Genomic DNA, 21823 nt, shown 5'->3' with positions numbered 1-21823 from the left:
ATTTGGAAAAATGCTTTTTATTATTCAATTATATTCAGTTTATGGAAATTGTTCCCTAGAAAAGAAACACTGACATCAATTTTCAACAACATTAATTAGTAATGACCCCTTGACATGAGAGAACTTGTTAGACGAGAAGTCCACTATGACACATCTTTGGCCAGTTCGGTATGGGATAATGTCCAATGCTGTCATGAATTTCTCATTCTTCTTAATTAAAGGCACACTGTAAAATAAAAAAAAAATAAAGTGATAATTGAGCAAGTCAGTTAAAAAATTCACTATACAAACATGGTTTTTGCTGAAAATTGATCTATAATAAAAAAAATAAGTCATTGTCATTATTTAATGACAATGACATCCACTGCAATATCTAGCAGCTCCTAATTGGCTGCTTATGTATTGACCATTCTAGCAGATATGCCAATTGGCCCCAAATTGATGTATTACCACAATGCCATCTATTCAGATTACAATGGGAATATTTCCTGCAGCAGTTCAAATGGAAATGACAAATAAGTAATTTTAAACTGGTAGGTGACAGGTGGAGATGTTTTTACTTTTACAGAAAAATGTGACTTGCATTAATATCACTGTCTTTTGTATGAGAATTACAAACAATAATGTTTACGAATAGGGATTGCCCTTACTAATCTTAGTACGGAGAAGCTTCATCTCTGTACTTCCCCATTTTGTCTTATGCTGCATTGTTTTTGTATGCCTTGTGATCTTTTAATATCCATGCATTTATTATTCTGCTTGTCTGTACATATGTAATTTTGCTGTGTGTTCTAACACCCTATGTATGGAGCAGCTGGGAGTCTTGGGCACCTTATAAATAAGATTATTATTATTAAGCCATAATGGGACACAAGAATATGCATTTGTACATCTGATGCAGAAATACTCCCGTGTTTATTACGTACATATCCTAAAATATGTACGTAATAGAGTATTTGTGCATATTTCCAGAACACAAGATACATCTTATTATAAATGAGGTCCTTAGTGTGCAACTATCCAACAGATAGTTGTGGCTTTAGCAATGAATCTGCAAGTAGGGGGATTCCTCTTAAGACATGTGTGCAACTCACATGTAGTTACACTACTGGAATAAGGAACCACTAGTGTCTTAATATAACTTGCATTTTAATGGGGCACAAGAGTAACAAATCCACTCTAGTTGAAGAGCTTAAAGAGTCCAAGCTCCATGTAGCACAGCACCTGTGAAGTTCAGGAAATCCAGACTGAGTCAACACTTACTCAATCTTAGTCTGCTCCTTTACCAGGCCGCTGCCATCTACTGTCAGAGCATTGTTCTCAATATCCTCCGCAATGGGATTGGTGAATTCAATCTCTACATGAAGAGGCTTATTTATGTAGGCTTTTTCTGGAACCTGGAAAGGTGGAAATTAAGGGGATAGATTTTACACAGCTGAATTTGTTAGTATAGTAGGAATCCTAGAATGAGCAATCATATGTGTAGATTACTGCTCTGAAATTAGTAGGGCTTGGATTGCACTACACTTTGTGGGGTTTTTGTCTACAGAAGGAAGGGGTCCAAACCAGTATCGTGCCCTGGGGCCCCATGGGGTCTTAACCAGGCACTGCAAATACATTATAAAACAACCACTAATAGGGCGCTCTAAAGTCCTAAATGCTGCCAAAATCCTATTCACAGGATATACATCTGATAGTAATAGTACAAAATATAGGACATTCAGCGCATACAGGATCCCATAACAAAGATAGAAAACATGTATACAATTCACAATCCAAATCTCATTCTTATAAAATACAGAGTGACTGTTTCACATGACATAAGTATTGGCTTTCCAAGTACTAAACACCTTCCCGTCACCTTCCGTGGCAAATAGTGTAAAAAATGGATTCCTATTTGCCACGGAAGGTGACGGGAAGGTGTTTAGTACTTGGAAAGCCAATACTTATGTCATGTGAAACAGTCACTCTGTATTTTATAAGAATGAGATTTGGATTGTGAATTGTATACATGTTTTCTATCTTTGTTATGGGATCCTGTATGCGCTGAATGTCCTATATTTTGTACTATTACTGTAAATATATATTGACAGAGTGGTAATGGGACATTGGGTATATTTACCATATTAATTGTGTTTGGTAGCGGTTTTAAACTGCCACACAATCCCAGCGGTTTATGCTCCAAACTATTGCCTTTACTATAGGACACATTTACTTTAATGTATGTGAGGGCAAAATTATAGGAACAATACAATACCACATTGTTAACAGGAAATTTGTTGCACAATCAAGTAGTAATGCCAAGTTATTATATAGTCACATTTCCCCCATAATATATTACAAAATTCATGTCCCCTTAATCTAATAAAATTTGCCCCCATAAATTAGAAATTAAATTTTCCCCTTAATCAAGGATTGCCCCCATAATTTATGTGAGTAATGCCTCCCACTTACTGTGGTTTGGCTTTCAGTAAGTTGGTGGTTTTAGACATATCCGAAAAGCAGTGGTTTCACCAAACTGCCATTTAACAAGTCTAGTCCATGGACTTGACTGAATTTTGGGGACAAATCATTTTAGAATGTTCATTACATTCTTTTTTTTAAACTTGCATGATAAGTTTTTAAAAGAGCAGTTCATATTTTTTTATGGTGCTTTTTGTTTTTATTATCATACCTTGATCACAATGGGTGGGTTCTTCAGTGCAATGACTGTTCCCACTAGTAGGTTACCTCCAGTTCCATCCACACACACCGCTACAACTTTGATCATATGGCATGAAGTTATGGCATTTTCATACTTATCGTAAGCTATGTTAAGTGGTAGGTCTTTCTCTGAAAGAAATGGAAAGTGTCAAAGTTAGTGAATGTTGAAGGCAGTGGTCCAAAGTAAGGGTTTGGCGTGTTCCTTGAGGACTTCTACTGAAGTGACCTGATGACTTGCAGATCAGTGTAAGAACATGTCATAAAGGTTACCATTTTAGATCTTGAAAATGCAAAAATAGCTGGAAATTAAGCTATTTTTAGGAAATGAAAAACATTTCCACTATAAATATTCAGGCTATATGCGATGCATAGAATAGAGCAAGAACTGGTTGCTAGATGGCTTGGAAGCAGTTCTTGCCCTGAAGGCAAAACAATTAGGCATGTGGTGTAGATATGCAAGTTGTTTTCCAGTTTGATTCAGGCCTCAACTATACATGTTTGTCATTTTTTACTTTGGTTCCACTGTAAGAGTTTGTAACTGATCTATACAAACATGTGAACATAAGTGTATGGACTTGCACAATACCAAGTTTACTGTATTTACTGTAAGGGGTACTATTCCTTAGATTGTACGCTCCTTTGAGCAGGGTCACCTCTCCTCCTGTCGCCACCACTTTAACTCTGCTCTCCAGCTACCTTGCCCTCCTCCTCCAGGACTCTTCCCCTCTCGCTCCCTCCTCTCACCTCTGGGGGTCTCCCTGTCATCTGTGCCCCCCTGTTGGGCTCTGTTGTATGCAGACCTTCCCCTCCCCAGCTGTGCTTTGAGCTCATGGAGTTACTGTGCTTATTGTTTACTGTACTGTGCTGTCTCCTTGTATTGTAATTTCGTTAGTCCCTGTACGGTGCTATGGACACCTAGTGGCGCCCTATAAATAAAAATCAATATTTAGCTGTATTTACTGAAAATAGCAGAGATTTTATGATAATTGAAATCTATTGCTTTTATTTAAAGAGTATTAAAAATAAGATAACATTTTAAAGCACAATATTTAAACAGTTGATTAAGATAGAGTAATGATTTAGCATAAACTGCTACTAGCAGGATCATATATCACAAGCAAGTACAGCAGGCAACTTTAAAGGATTCTTTTTTACCAGGGAATACCTACCAATTTTTTTATTCTCCCATCTGGGAAATCCTGGATGGGAAGTCAGTCAAGACTTCCCCCCAATATTGCCACTGCCCCAAGATTGTAAGAATTTCCCACCAGGGGCGGGGACAAAGTGAAGATATTTGCCTTGAGGCACTTGTGGGTGGGATCCTGGAGAGCTATCCAAAATGCACAAGTCTCAGTCTGGGAGGGCTAGTATGAACCAGAGCAGACATTGAAAGGTAAAGCCATACCTTGACCCCTCTACAACATCTAAAAATCAGTTCCAATTTATTAACACATGTAATAGACAGAACCATACCTTCATTTGTCCCTAGGACAACAGAAAGGTCTTGGGTTAGGATGTCAATAATTGAGGCATTGGTGTATACAATGGCAGTGGCAGTCACTTTGACCCGTAGGGACATGCTATTGGCACTTGTATTTTTCACGGTCAGAGTTAGCGTGACATCTTGGCCAACCAGGGTATCACTGCTTTGTTTGAAAGTGGCGCAGAAGTCAGGTTTTGGTGCTGGTTCTGCATCAGCGGCTGCCGTGGAAACAGTCTCTCTTGCAGTTGTCCATGTGGAAGACTCTTGCAGTTTCTTCTGAGCCTTCAGAAATATTTCCCTTTCTTTGGGAGTGCCTGGAAATAGAATACAAACAAGGAAAATACTTGGTGTTGAAGGATAAATAGCTCATTGTCCGTTCAAAAGAGTAACATTCTACAAGATAAAAATGTGCTGTTTGGCTTCAAATTACTTCTAAAATTTTATCAGATTGTTATTTACCAAATATCTATCTTTTAGAGCAGTTAGTTGATGCATTAGACCTTAGGAGGATGTATACACACTTTCCTGACCAACCTGCTACCTGTTGTATCACATTTTTCCCCCCAACCTCTTAGAAAATAAAGATGGCCTGACCCATATGAGCTTACAATCTGTTTCATGTTATTGTATGCAGTTTATTTGTAGAATTATTCCTTCAATATATAGTACATTATAAAAAATAAAAAAAAAATGCAAATAGACATTTCATGCAAAAAGGCCCAGGGACCCATCACAAGTGCCTGATTGTGGTGGCAAGTAGGATATTATAAAAACCACATGGCTGGCATTCATCAAAAATAGCTCTACTTAGCATCCTTGTAATCGGGGTGGGCAAAACACCAAGAGTGACAGGAGGGCTTTTTGGCACTGGCAACTTGCCCCCTTAAGTTCCCAGTCCTTGCTCTGAGTAAAGCCGGTAATGGAACATGCAAGGGGTAATGGGGGAGCAGTGCATGCACAGTGGAGTGTCACAAAAGGGCTTCACTGTGCTTGTGTCAACTATGGGGGTGTGGTCAGGGTGGGTGGGGGCACTGGATATCCCAGCACCCTCTGTCTAGGATAGTGACCCAGAGTGGTAGGAGATAACATGGAAACAGTCTGGGAAGTGATAAGTTCTATGCATGCATTGACTTAATTGTCTTTTCATGTTTGCATATTTTAATATTTAAATTGCACTACTTAAAATATGCTTCATATTTAAAGACACACTAGTACGTAGATGGTGGAAAAACCATCAAGGGAAGCAATGTCTGCTAGTTGTTACCTCAACCTTGCAGTTCTAAAGTGGAACAGTCCTTACAGTAATCTTTACCAATGGTATTTGGTTACGAGACATTTTACAGATACACAGAAATTGTTTCGATAGCCAGATCATTAGTTCTGGTCTTATTTCCCTCATCTGATAGACCAATATAGATAGGACTAGAATATAGAATATGGCGACTTGTGTAGTGATCATCCAGTCTACAACTAGCTATGCCTCACACAAAGATAATGTGAGGCAATATTTAGGCTGACCACTCAGTTAAATTGTCGCTATACTTTACATGTTTGTAAAGGCTTCACACATTTTCAAATGGCAAAGCTATTTTACCTTTAATGGTCATTTAATGTAATGGTAAAAAAAATATGTATATATATATATTTGACAGAAAAGTAATTTGAAATGGTCTTTACCTTCAGCATATTTATAATTGTTTGTTACATCTGCTCGAGCACGAGAACCAACTGCTTTGGTGCTGGTTAGTTTTCCCACAGAATGTGTGTTTGAGTGGATCTTTACTTTTGAGCCATCAGGATAGACCAGCCAGTCCACTATGTCAGCATTCAGTTCAGCAAATACAAAAGGGACATCATACTGGAGGTCCACATCTCCCTCTTTAACAGCCTTCACAGAACACGGTCCAAGACGGTATAAACCTAATACAAACAAATCACTTGAAGGGAGGAATTGCATACCCTGAATCTGTCCCAATATGCTATGGATTAAAACCATTGAGAATATTTATGAAAAACTGTTCCAATTGGAAAAAAACAAAAAAACAAAAAACAGGGGGGGGGGGGGGGGGCAGTAATCCATAGCAACCAATCAGAATTCTTCTGAACTGGGCTAGAAATCTTAAGAGCAGCAGCACAACCATATGTACATGGTTACTTTTTGATGTCTATATACAGCAATTTTGTGCTTTGGTTTTTATAAGTTGCACTTTTATGAGTCTTAAGGCATATCCTATGCATGCCTACAGATTGTAGAATGTGGTCTATGTACAAACAATGGTGATGTATTCTATTGCCATTTAAGGGGAAATACACTCAACCGAAGAAGAAATGTTACAGAATATACTACATATAACATTTTTTACCTTTACTTTTTTCCTGAGGGGTTGCATCCAAAACCTGCCATCCATCACAAGTAGACCCAAGGTCCTTTCTAGTAAACCAAGCTTCAACCCAAGCATGGAAATTCCTGTTAGGACAAAGTTTTGAGTTACAGAATGTTTTTCCAGCTGAAATGCATGAAACTGAAGGATAGGAGATTTCTGCCTGAAAGGTGTTCAGTCAGGATTATAAAGTAGCTAGTTTAAAGCCGTACATAAGGATAGCTTTAATTTTTTTTTTTTTTAAAAGTATTTTGGATAGTCATAAGGCTTATGGCCCATAGCCTCATTGCAAAATACGAGCTGCCATTGAGCATTACATCAGTGATATTTAAAGTGTATTTGCACATTTGGAGATGGGAAGGTTACACAACATTCCCCATATTATTACACAGTGGGCAGCCTATCCTGGACTCCTCACATTTACTTTGCACTTTGATTACTGTCGAGGATATAGGAGAGCATTTTGAAGACCCCAGGATCCAATGTGGTGATAGAATTGACAGCAAGCTTCTGATTGGTTAGATGCTCTATTCTGGGGCATATTATTTCCTACTAGTGTATTTGACTTCATGGTGTAGAGAATACTCTGCTACCTACATTGGTACTGGTGAGGATTCATCCCCAATAAATTGGGAGGAATTTCAAGGTTATGTAAACTAAAGATTTAAGGAGGCACAGATACCCTTATTCCAAGAGTAAGATAATCTGAACAATTAGGACATGGTGACAGCTTCCTCCTGTGTAAACTACCATCAAATCCACCACCAAAAAAATATTGCAGAGCCCCTTGAAGTCAACTGTAATAGAATAAGGTTTGTATAATGTAGTAAATATACCATGACAATGTTGTGGTAGAAGTTTAGAGGCTAAGCTGTTTGAATATGTGGTATAGGCACCTGGTAGAGGCAGGAATTCCCAAAACGACTAGCCCAATTATCTCATAACTTACCACACACTGTCAGCTGTGTCTGGATTTTCTGTGCCATCTTCGTTAAAATAACGGTCAACAATGAGATTTCTATCTGTATCATGAGCCGATCGAAAATTGGTGATCACACGTGCAGGTATCCCCAGGCTTCTAAGCACTAAATACACAACAGGTTCCATTTTGTTAGTTTATAATAATGAATTCACTAAAATAACTGAGAAATGGCTTCACCAAGCATAGGGAAACTGTTACCCCTAACAGGAAGCTCTGCACAGCAGTGGGGCAGGAGGAAATGGAAATATTTTGGATGGTGATGAGGAATGTTACGTTAACAGAAAATTGCCATAAACAAGCTGCTTACCAGAAGGGAAGCATTTGTGACATGTACATCACATGTAAAACTGTACACCAACACAGCAAGCTACTTAAAGGCCATTAAAGTCTATAGCAGGATGATCCGAAGAATGTAAGCAGTGTGAGGGGAAATATGTTTCCCCACTCAATTAAATTTGAGGGCATGCAATCATGTGGATGTATGAGTGTCACAAATACCCTTTAATATCAGATTGGCTGTTATGATTGGCTACTGATTAGCTTTAACAATATGGTTTATTTTACAGACCTGTACAGAGAACACCTGCATAAACCCAACATTGTCCAAATCGGACGGGTCCACTTTCCTTCCATTGACGAAGGATGTGAACACTTCCATTCCACTTGCTTGGTTTCTCTCCACCTGTGTAATCCCCACTCCAGTTCCCGACAACAACTCCATTATCATTATTGCTGTTAACCTAAAGAACGAACAATGGTTACTGTGGTAAAACTGAATGCAATGGTTGCAATTGTAACTTATTACACAAATATGTTATTGTCACAGACTAATGTAAAATGATTTTTCAGCCACTCAATTGAAAATCTATGGAACTCGCTGCATTTCTCTAGTGAAATTTTTTTGCAAAGCTACTGTACAAGTAGGCAGTTCTGCTGATTCAATGGTGTTGAATCAGAGCAATTTTAAGGCTATTGCAAGTAGTTTGTGATAAAAGCAAATTTTACATATTAATGGCCAAGATGTTATAACTTTAGGCTATAACCTAGTCTATGATCCCTTGAGTACATCATGGATTTCATCTTGATCTTTAAGCCAATTTCAAAATTCAGGGCACAAGAGAGGGGGAAGACACAAGTGGGGGAGTGGAAGTGATGTAAGAAGAGGACAGCCTTAAGAAATTCACTTACAGCCTTGGAGAATTGAGATTTGAGATTGTTCCACAGGTGGGGAGCAAGGTGCAGGGTGGTGTAGATAGAGGTTGTAAACGTAGGGAGGATTGGTTGAGAACTTTGTAGGCGGGAGTGAGGAATCAATTTCTGTGGGCCAATGTAGCAACTGGCAGAGGGGGACAGCACGGAATGGCAGGAGAGAAAAATAAGGCAATCAGTATTAAGTATAGCCATAACAGGGGTTTCTTAGTCATAGCATACCTATTCTCCTTGTTACTTGGAGTTCTTTTCAATGTTTTTAAACATCTTGTGTTTCACATGTATATTTTACCTATGTTTTGTAAAAACCTTAATAAAAATTAAACAAAAAAACCCCAACAACAAAACAAACAGGGGCAGTTGGGAAGATCAGAGAGAAGGAGGTTTCAAGTAATCTAGGTGAGATTATAAAGAGTGAATAGGCGTTATGGTGGCTTCCATGGTAAGGGCCAGGTCTTTGATACATTTCTGGAGGTGGAAGCAGCAGGATTTGGTGAGTTACTGAATGTGTGGTTTGAAGAATAGGGAGTATTTGAGCATGACCCCTTGGCAGATTGACATAAATGTCAGAATAATGCAAGTCTACCCAGGTGAAAACGCATGACCACTTTCTGGGCATGTGCATAGTGAATTCATGCTGCATCAGCACCATTAACCTTATTGAACCAGAAAATTTGCAGCCTTACAAGTGCCTGTTTTTTACTGAAATAAAAACTAGGTGTGGCTATAGAGAATAGTAATATTGCATGTATCCCACCAGAGAGTTGTCTATAATACAAAAAGGTTTAAGACTTGATAAACTGAAAAAAAAAAAATATATATATATATATATATATTCTGATAAAAGTATTAGTAGAGAGCAAACAATGATCAATAACCCTATCAAAAGCAATTATTCAATTTAGTCACTATGGGGCCCCAATTCAATCTGGCACAATAGTTTTGCTTATGTGAAAGTGCTCTTTTGTACCCAATGTTCTACTTATGCACCCCAAATCTCCTAATGCCATAGAATTGCCTGCTCACCAGACCTCATGTGAAAACTGAGGCATGTGTTCTGGGCCACCTTCAGGGGAGTAGAGGTGCTACCCCATCAAGTGGCCCAGACACAACACGGGGCCAGCTGATGCTAATCCAAGCAGCAGCTAGCTGACAAGTTTTCTTTCTAAATGACAAACCCGATTGTGGAAAGATGCTCTGCACACTGTTAGCCCTGCCCTCAGTCAAGCAATAGTGTGTCCTCACATCACTCATCTTCTCACCACATAATGAGTGGAGGAAAGTGCACTCTGCAAGCACTGATTCTGCATTTTACCATTGTAGCTCACCAATGACTCAAGGAGTAAGTTTAAAGGGGCATGTTTAAATGAGATGTGGAGTTTGAGGGACTGGCATGGGGGAAGGGGGGGGGGGGGTGGGGGTTGAGTAGAGTCTGATAGACATTTAAATGGCATTTGGGAAGAACTTCTGGGCATTTAAAAAAAAGTCTTATGGATAGATCTGTGGGGAGAAATGCTGGGCATGTGGGGGTGATGTGTGGAAGTCAAGTGCTTGTGGGCAGTCTGATGAGCATATAAAAGGACATGTGGGGAATGCAGGGAGGTATATATGGAAGTTGGAGTACAAGAGCATGTCATTTCCTGCTACTACGTTACCCAAACATCAGATTTTCCTGGACACCTCTATAGGGTAGGAGGAAAAGTGATGTGCTGTGTAGTGTCTTGTGACAAAAAAAAAAAAAAATTCTGTGTAAAAAAAACAAAACAAAAGACCTCACTCAAATTACAGAAGGTATAGTTAGCCATTTTAATTAAGAAAAAAAAACCTACGTCTAATATAAATAATCTGAAGTGCAAGAACAAAAACGAACATGTAAGCAGCAAAAGCTGAAAAACAATGCTGGCAAATCCTCTAGGGAGTATATTTACTAAATGGTGGGTTTGAAAAACAGATGTTGACTATAGCATACTTACCGACTTTAAGTTGGCTTCCGGGAGCTGCCTGGGGAGGCGATTGTTTCAGGGGCAGGTCTATGCAAATCATGCCATTTTGGCCCCACTCTGGTGTAAGGACACCAACGTGTCATTTTACAGTGGGGGTGGGGCCACATGCTGCAATTCCCTGCGAATTGTGGCCTTTTGGATCCAATTCTGCCCACTTCACTAGGAAGTGCAGGAGGCAGCCATACCCTCCGGAGAGTGCGGGAGTCTCCCAGACATTCTGGGAGAGTTGGCTAGTATGGACTATAGCAACCAAATTCTAGCTGTCATTTTGTAGAATGTACTAAAAAAAAAAAAAATAAGACTGGAGTTGCTGTCCTTATAGGCAGATCTATAAATCCATTAGCTGATTTTCCAATATTGGGATCGAGTTCTTGGACTGGACATGAATGAAGTCCTGACATTCAACTCTACTGAACAGTGAGAGTTAATATTGTCAGTCTCCTTTATGAAATCGAATATATTTTCTCTTTAACCTGGTTAAGGCCTTAAAGTTCACATTTTATTAGCTGTACAAAGCGCCTAGACAAATCCATCTCATCTAGGCTTTTCTTTTTAGTCAGCAGTTGGATAATTAATAATGGGTGTATACCTCACAATGTCTGTGCATGTTGCAGTTCTATTGATTATAAATGCCAAGCTACTTTCCAAATTATTTTTCCATGCAACTGCCAAATTTCTGAGCATGTAACATTGGGCTCTTTTAAGCTCACAACACATGTAATCATTCCAGAACTGCTTAGGATACATTCTCATCAAGGATTCTTAGATTAGTTTGAAAGTATATACCAAGTATTGTACAGAATGGCATTTATTAATTTTGCCCTAGACTCCAGGGTGGAATGCTAAATTTCCAGGTCCCATAGCAAGATTTGGATGGAGCCCAGCAATGTCTATCATGCCATGAAATTGTTCTGTCACTTTTTCACTATGTGGGTATTTCCTATGTGTCTAAATTGCAGCAATAGGCATTCCGTCACTGTTGCTGGAAATATAGGAATCACCATCACATACCCCACCCACAGGCAGGCCTGTCCCGACAGGGACAGTTGGGAGGTATATCCACCGTTGCACTGCAATGCAATGCAGGACAGCAGAATGGAAGAGCCAGACAGTAAGCAAGTACAAGTGGTATCACAAGAGACTGGAGTGGGATGCATGGGGACTGGCATTCATTTAGCCCTCAAGGGGCTGAACACTTAGCTACACTTGAAGCTGTCTAGCTAGGGACACATGATTGGTTCTGGATAGCCTATTTGTTTTTATCACTTATAATGCTTGTATAGTGTAAGTCTCCTTTAAAAATACAATTTCTTCTAAAGATCATTGCTACTCACCATGGCACTTAGTACTCTTCCCACATATACTGGGTCATTTCTTTGACTCACATCTTTAGTAGGATGTTTTTTGTGGTCTAAACTACTGTCCAGTAATTTTAAACTGGCATCCAAAACATCTTCTTCAAACTGCAAAATCAGAAGAGAAATTATATACTGCAGACGAGCAGCAGAATGCATTTGCACAAGGAAAAAGCATTTTAGGTAACACGTTGTAACCAAGCAAGCAGCATTACTTAATAAATGTATTCTCCAGAGATCAGCAGCTAGATCAAAGGAATTTCTGCAACCCCTTAAGAAAAATCCAATCAAAATAGATCAGTGCTTGAAGCAGAATATTTACCCTATGATACCTATGTGGATTTTAACTTTGTGTATATCATTTAACCAGCTATGTATTGATAGTTGCATATATACATAATATAATTTTTCTATTTGATGTTTGCACACTCTTAACACCTTATAAAAGGGTATAGTTTTAAATATCTTTTTTTCAATCACTGATTGTGGGTTACTATATATGCAGCCAAAACAAACATCTTCCTTTTTTAAAAAAAAACAAAAAACAAAAAAAAAAAACACTAGAAACTAGTGCCAGTTTTTTTTTTTTTAGACATTCAGAGATACCATCTACCCTCTTCTGACCTTTAACCATCTAGAGATGGTGTTAAGACGGGCCAATGTTCTAGTTTTTTCCAGTAGTCTCATGAGCTTGAGGAAAACATTCTTGAAAATGAGGGGTCATTCTTTCATTACTGACAGATGGGAAGCAAATGTCTACCACCTACTCCTCCTACTGGAATATCAGTTTGAAGTACAACATGGGCCACATCATTCTTAAGCTAGTTGATAGATTTATGGGAGCAGGAGCTCAGAGCAGTGTACATGTTTAACTCAGATGTGCTGACACGAGTGCTGGAAGCACTACCCTTATAAGCTACTGGGACTAGGGAATGTGGAGCATATCAAGATTTATTGTCCACTAGCCACCAGCATTGGATAGTAGACAGCAGATTGTTGTCTATTCCATAGTAACAATCAGAAGTTGTATGTTCTAGACATCAGAGATTGGGTCTGTATTGTATTAGAGCCAACAGAGAATGGGGTCTGTCTAAAGCCAGCTCTGGCTTTCTATTGATTATATAAAGCATTTTATACAGTACATAGACAGTGGTGATAGTGCCACTATACAGTGCAAAACCCATTAGTGACCACTGGTCAGTAATTGGCTCTGTACTGTCTAGTGGGGTTCAGAACAACAAACATCTGATTTTAAAGAACCCAGGTTAATGTATTTAAATATGTCCTAAAACTTACCTGCCCAAAGTCCCATGGTCTACTTCTTGGACTCACTGAGCTTCCTTGGAAGATTACCCCATTCTCATTAAGAACATATTCATTCCTCTCAGCAACACTTTCCATGTACACCACTTCCTCTGTGTGGGATGTAGAAAGAAAAAAAAAAAAAGTTACTGTTAAGCTATATTGATATAGCTAATGTGAACTGAAGGGATTCCAGAGAAAGGTTTGCAGCGTATCACTGGCAGACGTACAGCCAGTGTATTCCCTGGTGGGCTCTGACGCCCGATAACTCCACCCTTTGTTGGTGGGGGGAGGGTACAGTTTTAAAAAAAAAATCTACTTACATGACCAGGGCACCAGCACCCCTCCACCATTTGCACTGAATGTTGGGCATGTCATCATTCCTGACATTCAGTGAGGAACCAGCAGGCAAGAAAGTAGTCAGAGGAGACGGAAAGATGACAGTAGCCAATAGAAAGATAAGGAATTGGGGGAAGCAGAAAGGCACAGAGTGATGAAGGGGGCCATGCGAAGGGGAGAACAGCAGCATGGAGGGTGCAGTGTGATCATAAGGGGGCACTGCCTAGTGAGACAGGGTACAGTGTGATGGCACAGGGGGCTTGTAGCTATGTATTGTTCAATAGGTGGTGGCAAACTAATGGGTGCCCTTTTGTTTGTGGGGTGATGGTGGGGCAGTTTAGTTTAATAGTGGGGACCATTTTAATGTGGGGTGGTTTGTGGGTCATTAAATGTGGGGGTGAGTTTGGTGATAATGAGGTCTATTTATTAAATGTATTTAGTTAAGCATGACAGAAAATCAGGTTAAATGACGACCTCCATTGCTGTGTGTGAAGTCAAAGTTTGACCTACATGTTTAGACAAAACATCAGAATTTGTTTTTGGCACAATGTCTGTACAAGTAAATCAGTGCACTGATGATTTGAGTCATACCAGCTTAAAAAGGCATGTTAACCTCTACTAATTCAAGAGAAGGGCAAAATACAGTTCTTTGTAATTGTTGTTTTCATTAAGTATGGGTAGAGCCAACTCATTAGAGCCACCTTGTGGCTGGCTTATGCATACATTGCATAGGGACATTTAGTATATGCAGCTACAAAAAAAAAAAACAAAACCAAAAACCACAAGATGTACAATGGAGGACTATGATTTGACAGGTTCAATAGATGACAAATATAAGGTAATGTACTCAAAACCCATGTCAACTAAAATTCCCATATGCATCCAATACAAAAATAACCATGGGATAACTTTCCTGATGGATTTGTTAGCTAGATGTATTGGAATTTGAAGAAATTACCTGAGGCCCATGGGTTGAAAAGCACAATAAAGTCTTCCAGGAATTTTGTAGTGGTTCTCTCTTCACTGGAGAATTGCAGGCTTAAACGATAGCGTCCAATGATTGCATCAATTGCTGAGTTGATGGTGACATTCAAGGAGTTCTTACTGATGGAACTACTGGTTGCACTCCAGGATGTTCCACTGCTAGAGCTGGAGAGGGGCATTACCAGACTTGTATGTTTGGCTTCTGATGGAGAATTGCCTAGAAAGAATAATTTCAGGTCCAGAAAGATTAAGACATCTAGCCAATAAACTAAAAGTTCTCACATGTATTACCAATTGTACTTAACTTTCCAAGACCATGGTAGAAGAAATGGTCATTTAGTCACAATCATGCACCAAAGCAGTTACTTTGATCATACAATAGTTGCCATGATATGTGATAATGGCATGTCATTAAGTTGACCATTATAACAAAAGCAACCAGCATTTCTTCAATAAACATTGAAATGTACATTACCTGTCTCAGCTTTTAGGGAGACATGGTCTGTGGTCTCAACAGGTCTGTTGAGCTGAAGTTCAATAGTAAATGGCTGGCCTCTCCTCACAATGAGATATTTGCTCATATACTCAATGGTTCTGTGTGCCGATGCATTCTTGCTTTTTTGAAGATCTGATGTTATCAACTCTAGGGCTAAGGAAAAGAAATAGGTTTAGGACATTTGAAAATGTAGGTGTATTAGCGGCATCAAGAACACAGGAATTACCCCCTATCCTCACAAGGCTAAAATTTTACGTTTTGCAGTGCACCAGTTCAAGTGGGCAAAACCTTTGCATTTCTTGGACCATGCAAGTACATATTGGTGGCACATCATTACATATATTTTTATTTGCTGGACATTGTATAGGGAAACAAGCTAAAAGTCTAAGTATGCTTTTTCATTCTTCCCCAAGCTAGTTTCCCAGAATTACAAAAACACCAGATAGATATTCATCCTATAAATATAAATCCACTAGTTAGTTATTTAGGATATAGGGCAGGCTAGGCCAACCTATGGCTTGCCAGGTGACACTACAAGTCCCAGCATGCCCTGCTACCCATCAGCTGGCTTTCCACTGACAAAGCATGTTGGGGCTTGTAGGTTAACACCTGGAGAGACAGGTTGGTCAGACTGGTTGCAGGGATACCAAATAAGTACTTTATATGAAGTTTGATGCAGTTATAGACCCGAGCTGTAAGGTGTATTTTATTTACACATTCTCATTTGTACATTTGCATTTCACACACTGCAATAGACTTTGGATGTGGTGTTCTGATAACTGAAGGTGCAAGAACCAAAATTGTTCAGGTCCTGTCCCCTTGGGGCACTGGGTCTGGTGATCGTGGTGGCTAAAAGATATGTTGGTTTACAGAACACCTCTATCCAAATGGAAATGTACTTGGGTTGACCAAGAACAGTTACCAATACAGTAGGCTGCCAACTCCTTCCTGACATGAAGTCTCTATGTCCATCCAGCACTCCTTTACATTCCTTACATAGGGAGTCACAGGCCATATTCCTCAACCAAGTGAGCAGGGAGAAAATTACTCTTCATTGCAGCAACTTGCAATCCTAAAGTGAAGCAACTTCAATACTTAAGTGAATTGTGAGTTTGAAACAGAATCAGGAGAGTTCAAATGCAGAAACTGGTACACAGATATGGTCGCTACCATTAATATCTGACAGTGTTTGGTGCAGTGGATGTAATGCTTTTGTTTGCAGGAGGCATTCTGGAAATGCAGCTATTGTCCAATCTATAAACAGTTTTCTTTGTTGTGGTAGGAGATGGCTAAGCAGGCTGAGATATCTCACATGTCTGTATCCCTGAGGCCACTGCTGCCTCAGATCCCCCAGAAGACAACCTGGGTGGACTGTGAGCCCTGAAAGGAGATTTCCAGAGTGACACAGAAACATCCCACAAGTTGTGACATAATAAAACTCATGATGCTCTTGCAGGGCTGGATGTACCACCAGTATAGATAATACAGAAAATGAGGAAATGGGGATGTCCTACTATGGGAACAGGAAAATTGTAACAAAAAACCTGTTCTATTGGGGGGTTCCATTATAGGAGAAACATCTGGGAAATAGCTACTGAAGTAGAGAAACAAGGTGCTTACCTACAGCCACAGCTCCAAGGGATAAAGAGCAGATGTTGATTGAGAAAGCAGCAAGAGAAGATGGTAAGGGGGGGGGATGTCCCTAGGTGAACAGTCACAAGTGACCTGACTAATGAAGTCATGGCCATAAAAGAATTTAGACAGGGACTGCTCTACAGCAGGTGGCAGCCACTAACTTATAGCAGTATTACCAGTACACAGAGGTGAAGACAGAACTCACTGCATCAGAGGTACTGTTTCTGCAGGCTAATTGTACTAGCAGAGGAGCGCTACACTCCATCTCCTTTACCTTATTGCAGCCCTTTCCCTGCAGAAAAATGTCTGCAATAAGTTAGTGTCCAATATGCACTACTGCGCATGTGCAAACTGGAAGTTCGGCTGTCGCACCAACACTTCCAGACAGTGTACAGAGTAAGACACAGCAATAGCAGCAACGTCCTATACATTTTAAAAGGGCTCAAAGTGCCTGAAGTAGTGACTGCAGGCACCCTAGTAATAAAATGTGTGCCCACATAAGCAAGTTACTGCACAGACAAGCAGCACACCAACCTCCTGCATATACAACTGTATTAGGGGAAGCCCAATACATATACAAGTGTATATTGCTTGCTGCTGTACTACAACTATGAGTACCTGCATCAAGTGTTATTACCAGGTTCAATAAACAGGAACCTGTTTAAGTTAAAAACGTGCATGGCTTCACATCCACCTAACACCACTGACACCCATCACAACCACAAAGGTAGAGCCAAGAAATGGAACAGAAAGTATAGTCACAGCAACAGAAACAATGCTGATCAAAATAAACATAGGCAGAGAAAGGAACATAGCTAGAATAGGAGATGCACATACACCCAAGTTGTATTTGTGTAAATGCCAAGAAAATAAATCCCTGAACTAATTGCGATAATTGCAAAGGATCATCTGGATATTGTGGATATCATGGCGTAAAAAAAATTGTGACTGGGACACAGCTATACTTTACTTAGGAAGTATAGAGTTGGAAGAATCTGAGGGGGTACCAATGTATGTGAAAAAAAAAAAAAAAAAACATAATTACTTTAATACAAAGTATTGAAGGAAAAATTGGAGGTGCTTTGGGTGACAATAGAAATGGGGGAGAAGGCTATTCTTCATGCTGGGGTGATCTGTAGATCACCAGGTCAGAAAGAGGAACTTATTGCAGGGCATTTCTAAAATGTCCTTAAAAAAATGGAAATAATCATCGGAGACTTTAACCTACCTGATGTAACCTAGGAGGGGAGCATCTCTCAGTCAATCAGTGAGGGAGCCCACTCAAACAATAGGAAAATATGTAAGCGGCTCTTTGGCAGAGTGGAAGAACTTAGGAGTGCAGGAGAGGTGGGGGGTAAAATATAAAAAAAAAATACAAATACTAAAAACAGACCTTTGTATCCCAAGGATTAGGAAAAGCACAAGGGAAAGGAAGCCAGTGTGGTTTGCAAGAGTAACAGCAAGTATTGTGAAAATATAAACAAAAAACCAAAAAAGAACACAGGCCTTTAGGAAATATTAAGAATAATGAAGACAAAGGTGTATCTTAGACAGGAGGCCAAGAAGGTAATTGGATGTGCAAAGACAAGCTGAAGAGAAAATGGCCCAGTCAGTAGGTCAAGGAGGCAATTTCTCTCTTTTTTGGTATAAAAGTGAAAGGAGAAAAACCAAGAGGAGGAATAATAAGATTAAATACAGAGTGAGAGTCCATCTTTATTTTTTGCTCAGTATTCACTACAGGAAGAGGGGAAGGGTCACACTTAAGCTGGGAGTATATTCATAGACATTAGGTAGATACAAGTACATTTATAGAGAAGGTCCCAAGAGCACTTAACTGAAAATGGAGCTACATTAGAAACATTCAAGGATACTAAAAGAGCTTTAAAGGGTGCTAGTAACACCATTAACAGAATTGTTCAACCAGTCACTAGCTACAGGAGTAATTCCAGAGGACTGGAAAAGAGCAAATGTACTGCCACTGTACAAAGTGCAAACAAGGTAGGAGCAAGCAACTACAGACCAGTGAGCCTTACATCAGTAATATGGAAAATGATGTAAACTCTTAAAATCCATTCTGTTTGGGATCATGCAAGTTACTGGATTTGAGATTTCACAACTCTTCTGTGGGGAGATCATGTCAAACAAATCTAACTGACTTGGTGACTTAATAGATCAGTGGGGAGGGAGGGGTCAGATTTAGCTTATCTAGACTTTAGTAAGGCTTTTGACACTGTCCCACATCACAGACTGTTAAGTAAAATGGTATTGAAGGGAAAGTATGCCTTTTGGCAGATACTAAGATATGCAACAGGGTAGACATCAGGAGGAGTAAAACAAATGATCCATGATCTAGGTAGACTAGAGTAATGGTCAAGAGTGTGGCAGCTACAGTTTAATGTCTAAAAATGCAAAATCACGCAGTTCGGTCTCAAAAACCCAAATGCTAAATTTAGTATTAGTGGCACTGTAATAGAAGCTACTGAAGAGGACAGGGATCTAGGAGTCACTATTTCAAGTGAATTTGAAGGCAGTTAAGTTATGTAAAAGCAATGAGAGGCAAATCATATGCTTTGTTGCATAGGGAGAGGAATCAGTAGCAGAAATTAGTAATAAAGCCACTGTATAGGTCACTGGTACAGCCTCATCTAGAATACTCTGTCCTGTTCTGGAGCCCATATCACCAGGAAAATATAAATACATTAGAGCCTGTACAAAAAATGGCAACTACAATGGTACATGGCCTACATCTGAAAACTTACCCAGAAAGACTAAAATATCTTAATATGTATAGTTTGGAGCAGAGAAGGGAACAGGGACATGATAAAACTCTTTATATTTGAACAGTTCTAACAAGGTATAGGAGGGAAACATTTTTCAAAGGAAAATTAGTATTGGAACACAAGGACATGCAGATACTGGAGGCAAGTAGGTTCAGAGGGAATTAGAGAAGAAGTTTCTCCACAGTAAGTGTAGTGGAATAGCCTTGCATCAAAAGTGGTAGAGACTAATCCAGTAGAAAATGTGCTTGGAATAGACATCATGATATCCTTACAAAGAACTAAGGATCAGATAGAGTTTGAGGTAACCATAGGTTAAAATAAATAGGCAGACTAGATAGGCCAAGTGGTTCTTATCTGTTGTCAAATTCTACATATATTTGTGCAAGTTTCCATTGTGAATATACTGTTACAATAGAACTACAGGGCATTAGTTTTATTTTTCTCTTCCACTCCAATGCAGAACACTCAACAGCAGATCCTCCAGAGTGGAAACGCTCATAACTTTCCATACAACTTCATTCCAGGCATGTTTAAACCAATAACACTTTGTATTTTGGTTCCCTTTCCTTGCATAATCAATTTCTTGCATATTGCCCTGTTATTTAGATAGGAATATAATCAGTTTCCTCTGGGGGAAGTTTAGGAACCTCTATTAAAACACTAATATGAAAAGTAAGATATAAGTGCCTCTTAAAGATTCCCATAGACTGCACTTCCAATTGCTTACAACTCTGCCGGCAATTGCGAATAGTATATTCTCATTAAGATAACCCACTCTTATTTAAGAAATATATAGTAATTCTTTGTGTTCACTAGACCAGTATCTACCCCCTATGTGTATAGTCATTGCTTTCTGTAGATCAATTACAACATTGTATATAATAAACATGTATCTATCTTGTGTTGGGAACATATTAATACACCCACCATGTACAAACTGAGGACACACACACACACACTTCATGTACAAACTGGGGTGCAAGAGAAGACACTGTATAAGCAAAAAAACCTGGATACTCTTCACACTCACCAAATACACAATTAATGCTGTTCCAACTACTTTTCTCTATTAAAAACAGGGAATGTTAGTTCTACCTATCGCAATACATGTTAAATTGACAAACTCACACAAAGGTTTTCCTGCTGGGGTTGGTTCTGCCATGATCTAGGCTTTTTCTTTCACATGAGTTAAAGGATTACCTGCACACAGCTTTTAAAGGCAAGTCTTTCCCTAGCACTAGCTGCCATTGGACAGCTGGGACTCACCTGACACAATTTGCAATTAATCAATGTAAAGAACTAAAACATGGGTTGCAAGAGAGTTGGGGTTTACATTGTACAAACAAAAAAGACATTGACCCTCTGCACTCTCCATGTACAAACTGGGGTGCAAGAGGGGGCTGCCCAACATTGTATAAACAAAAAACATGGATTCTCTGCACTCACCAAGTACACAATTAATGCTGTTCTAACTACTTTTTTTATATTAAAATCAGGGAATGTAAATTCCACATATTGCAATATATATATAAAGCTGACCAACTGACGCCAAAGTCTTTCCATTCTGGCTGGTCCTGACATGATCAGATTAGGACTGTCCAGAATGCAATATAAGTCCCAACTACTGCTTGTAGTTCATGGCAGCCTGGGCTTGCTGGGACCTGTAGTTCACCAATGTAAAGTAGTGATTCATTCATTTTTCCTTTTTTTTAACACCTTCATTACCCCACATCCACCGCCCATGGTTGTGGCAAGAGCCCTGGTGCTGTGAGCAAACCCTGAACTCAAGTTGTGGGGGATCCCCATGTTACATATATGATGGAACCGCCTCTAAGAGCTCATTCAGGACAAGAGCTTTTAGAACAGGCTTGTCCAACCTGCGGCCCTCCAGATGTTGTGAAACTACAAGTCCCAGCATGCCCTTCCAGCTATCAACAGGTTGTCTACTGGCAAAGCATGCTGGGGCTTGTAGTTTCACAACACCTGGAGGGCCGCAGGTTGGACAGGCCTGTTTTAGAAGCTGGTTGTGCGGTGCATAAGAGGGCTTTGTACTTTGCCAAGCCAGGGATCCCTGGATTTATTACAGATGAAGGGGGAGCATAGTCTGGATCTAGGTGAGTAATGAAGAGGGTGAATAAGGGAAGTGTAGGGGTGTTTGTATTTCAAATAAA

General features: G+C 39.5%; 1 protein-coding gene across 1 annotated transcript; it reads right to left on the bottom strand.

The window, feature by feature from the left end:
• Position 1: 1 nt before the first annotated feature.
• Positions 2-20854, bottom strand: LOC142095003 (protein-glutamine gamma-glutamyltransferase E-like). Its single transcript, XM_075177703.1, has 13 exons — positions 20781-20854; positions 15217-15390; positions 14716-14958; positions 13413-13531; positions 12096-12224; positions 8118-8289; positions 7517-7652; positions 6550-6653; positions 5864-6106; positions 4177-4500; positions 2675-2832; positions 1264-1397; positions 2-226 (listed from the first exon to the last, which is right to left on the bottom strand). Exons 1-13 carry the CDS (start codon positions 20812-20814, stop codon positions 76-78), a joined length of 2121 nt encoding a protein of 706 aa, XP_075033804.1. The 5' UTR covers positions 20815-20854; the 3' UTR covers positions 2-75.
• Positions 20855-21823: the final 969 nt, after the last annotated feature.

Source organism: Mixophyes fleayi, chromosome 6 (genome assembly GCF_038048845.1).
Source record: "Mixophyes fleayi isolate aMixFle1 chromosome 6, aMixFle1.hap1, whole genome shotgun sequence".
Classification (NCBI taxonomy): Eukaryota; Metazoa; Chordata; class Amphibia; order Anura; family Limnodynastidae; genus Mixophyes; species Mixophyes fleayi.
Note: the sequence above shows the minus strand (reverse complement) of the source record. Positions and strands in the feature narration are given on the sequence as shown.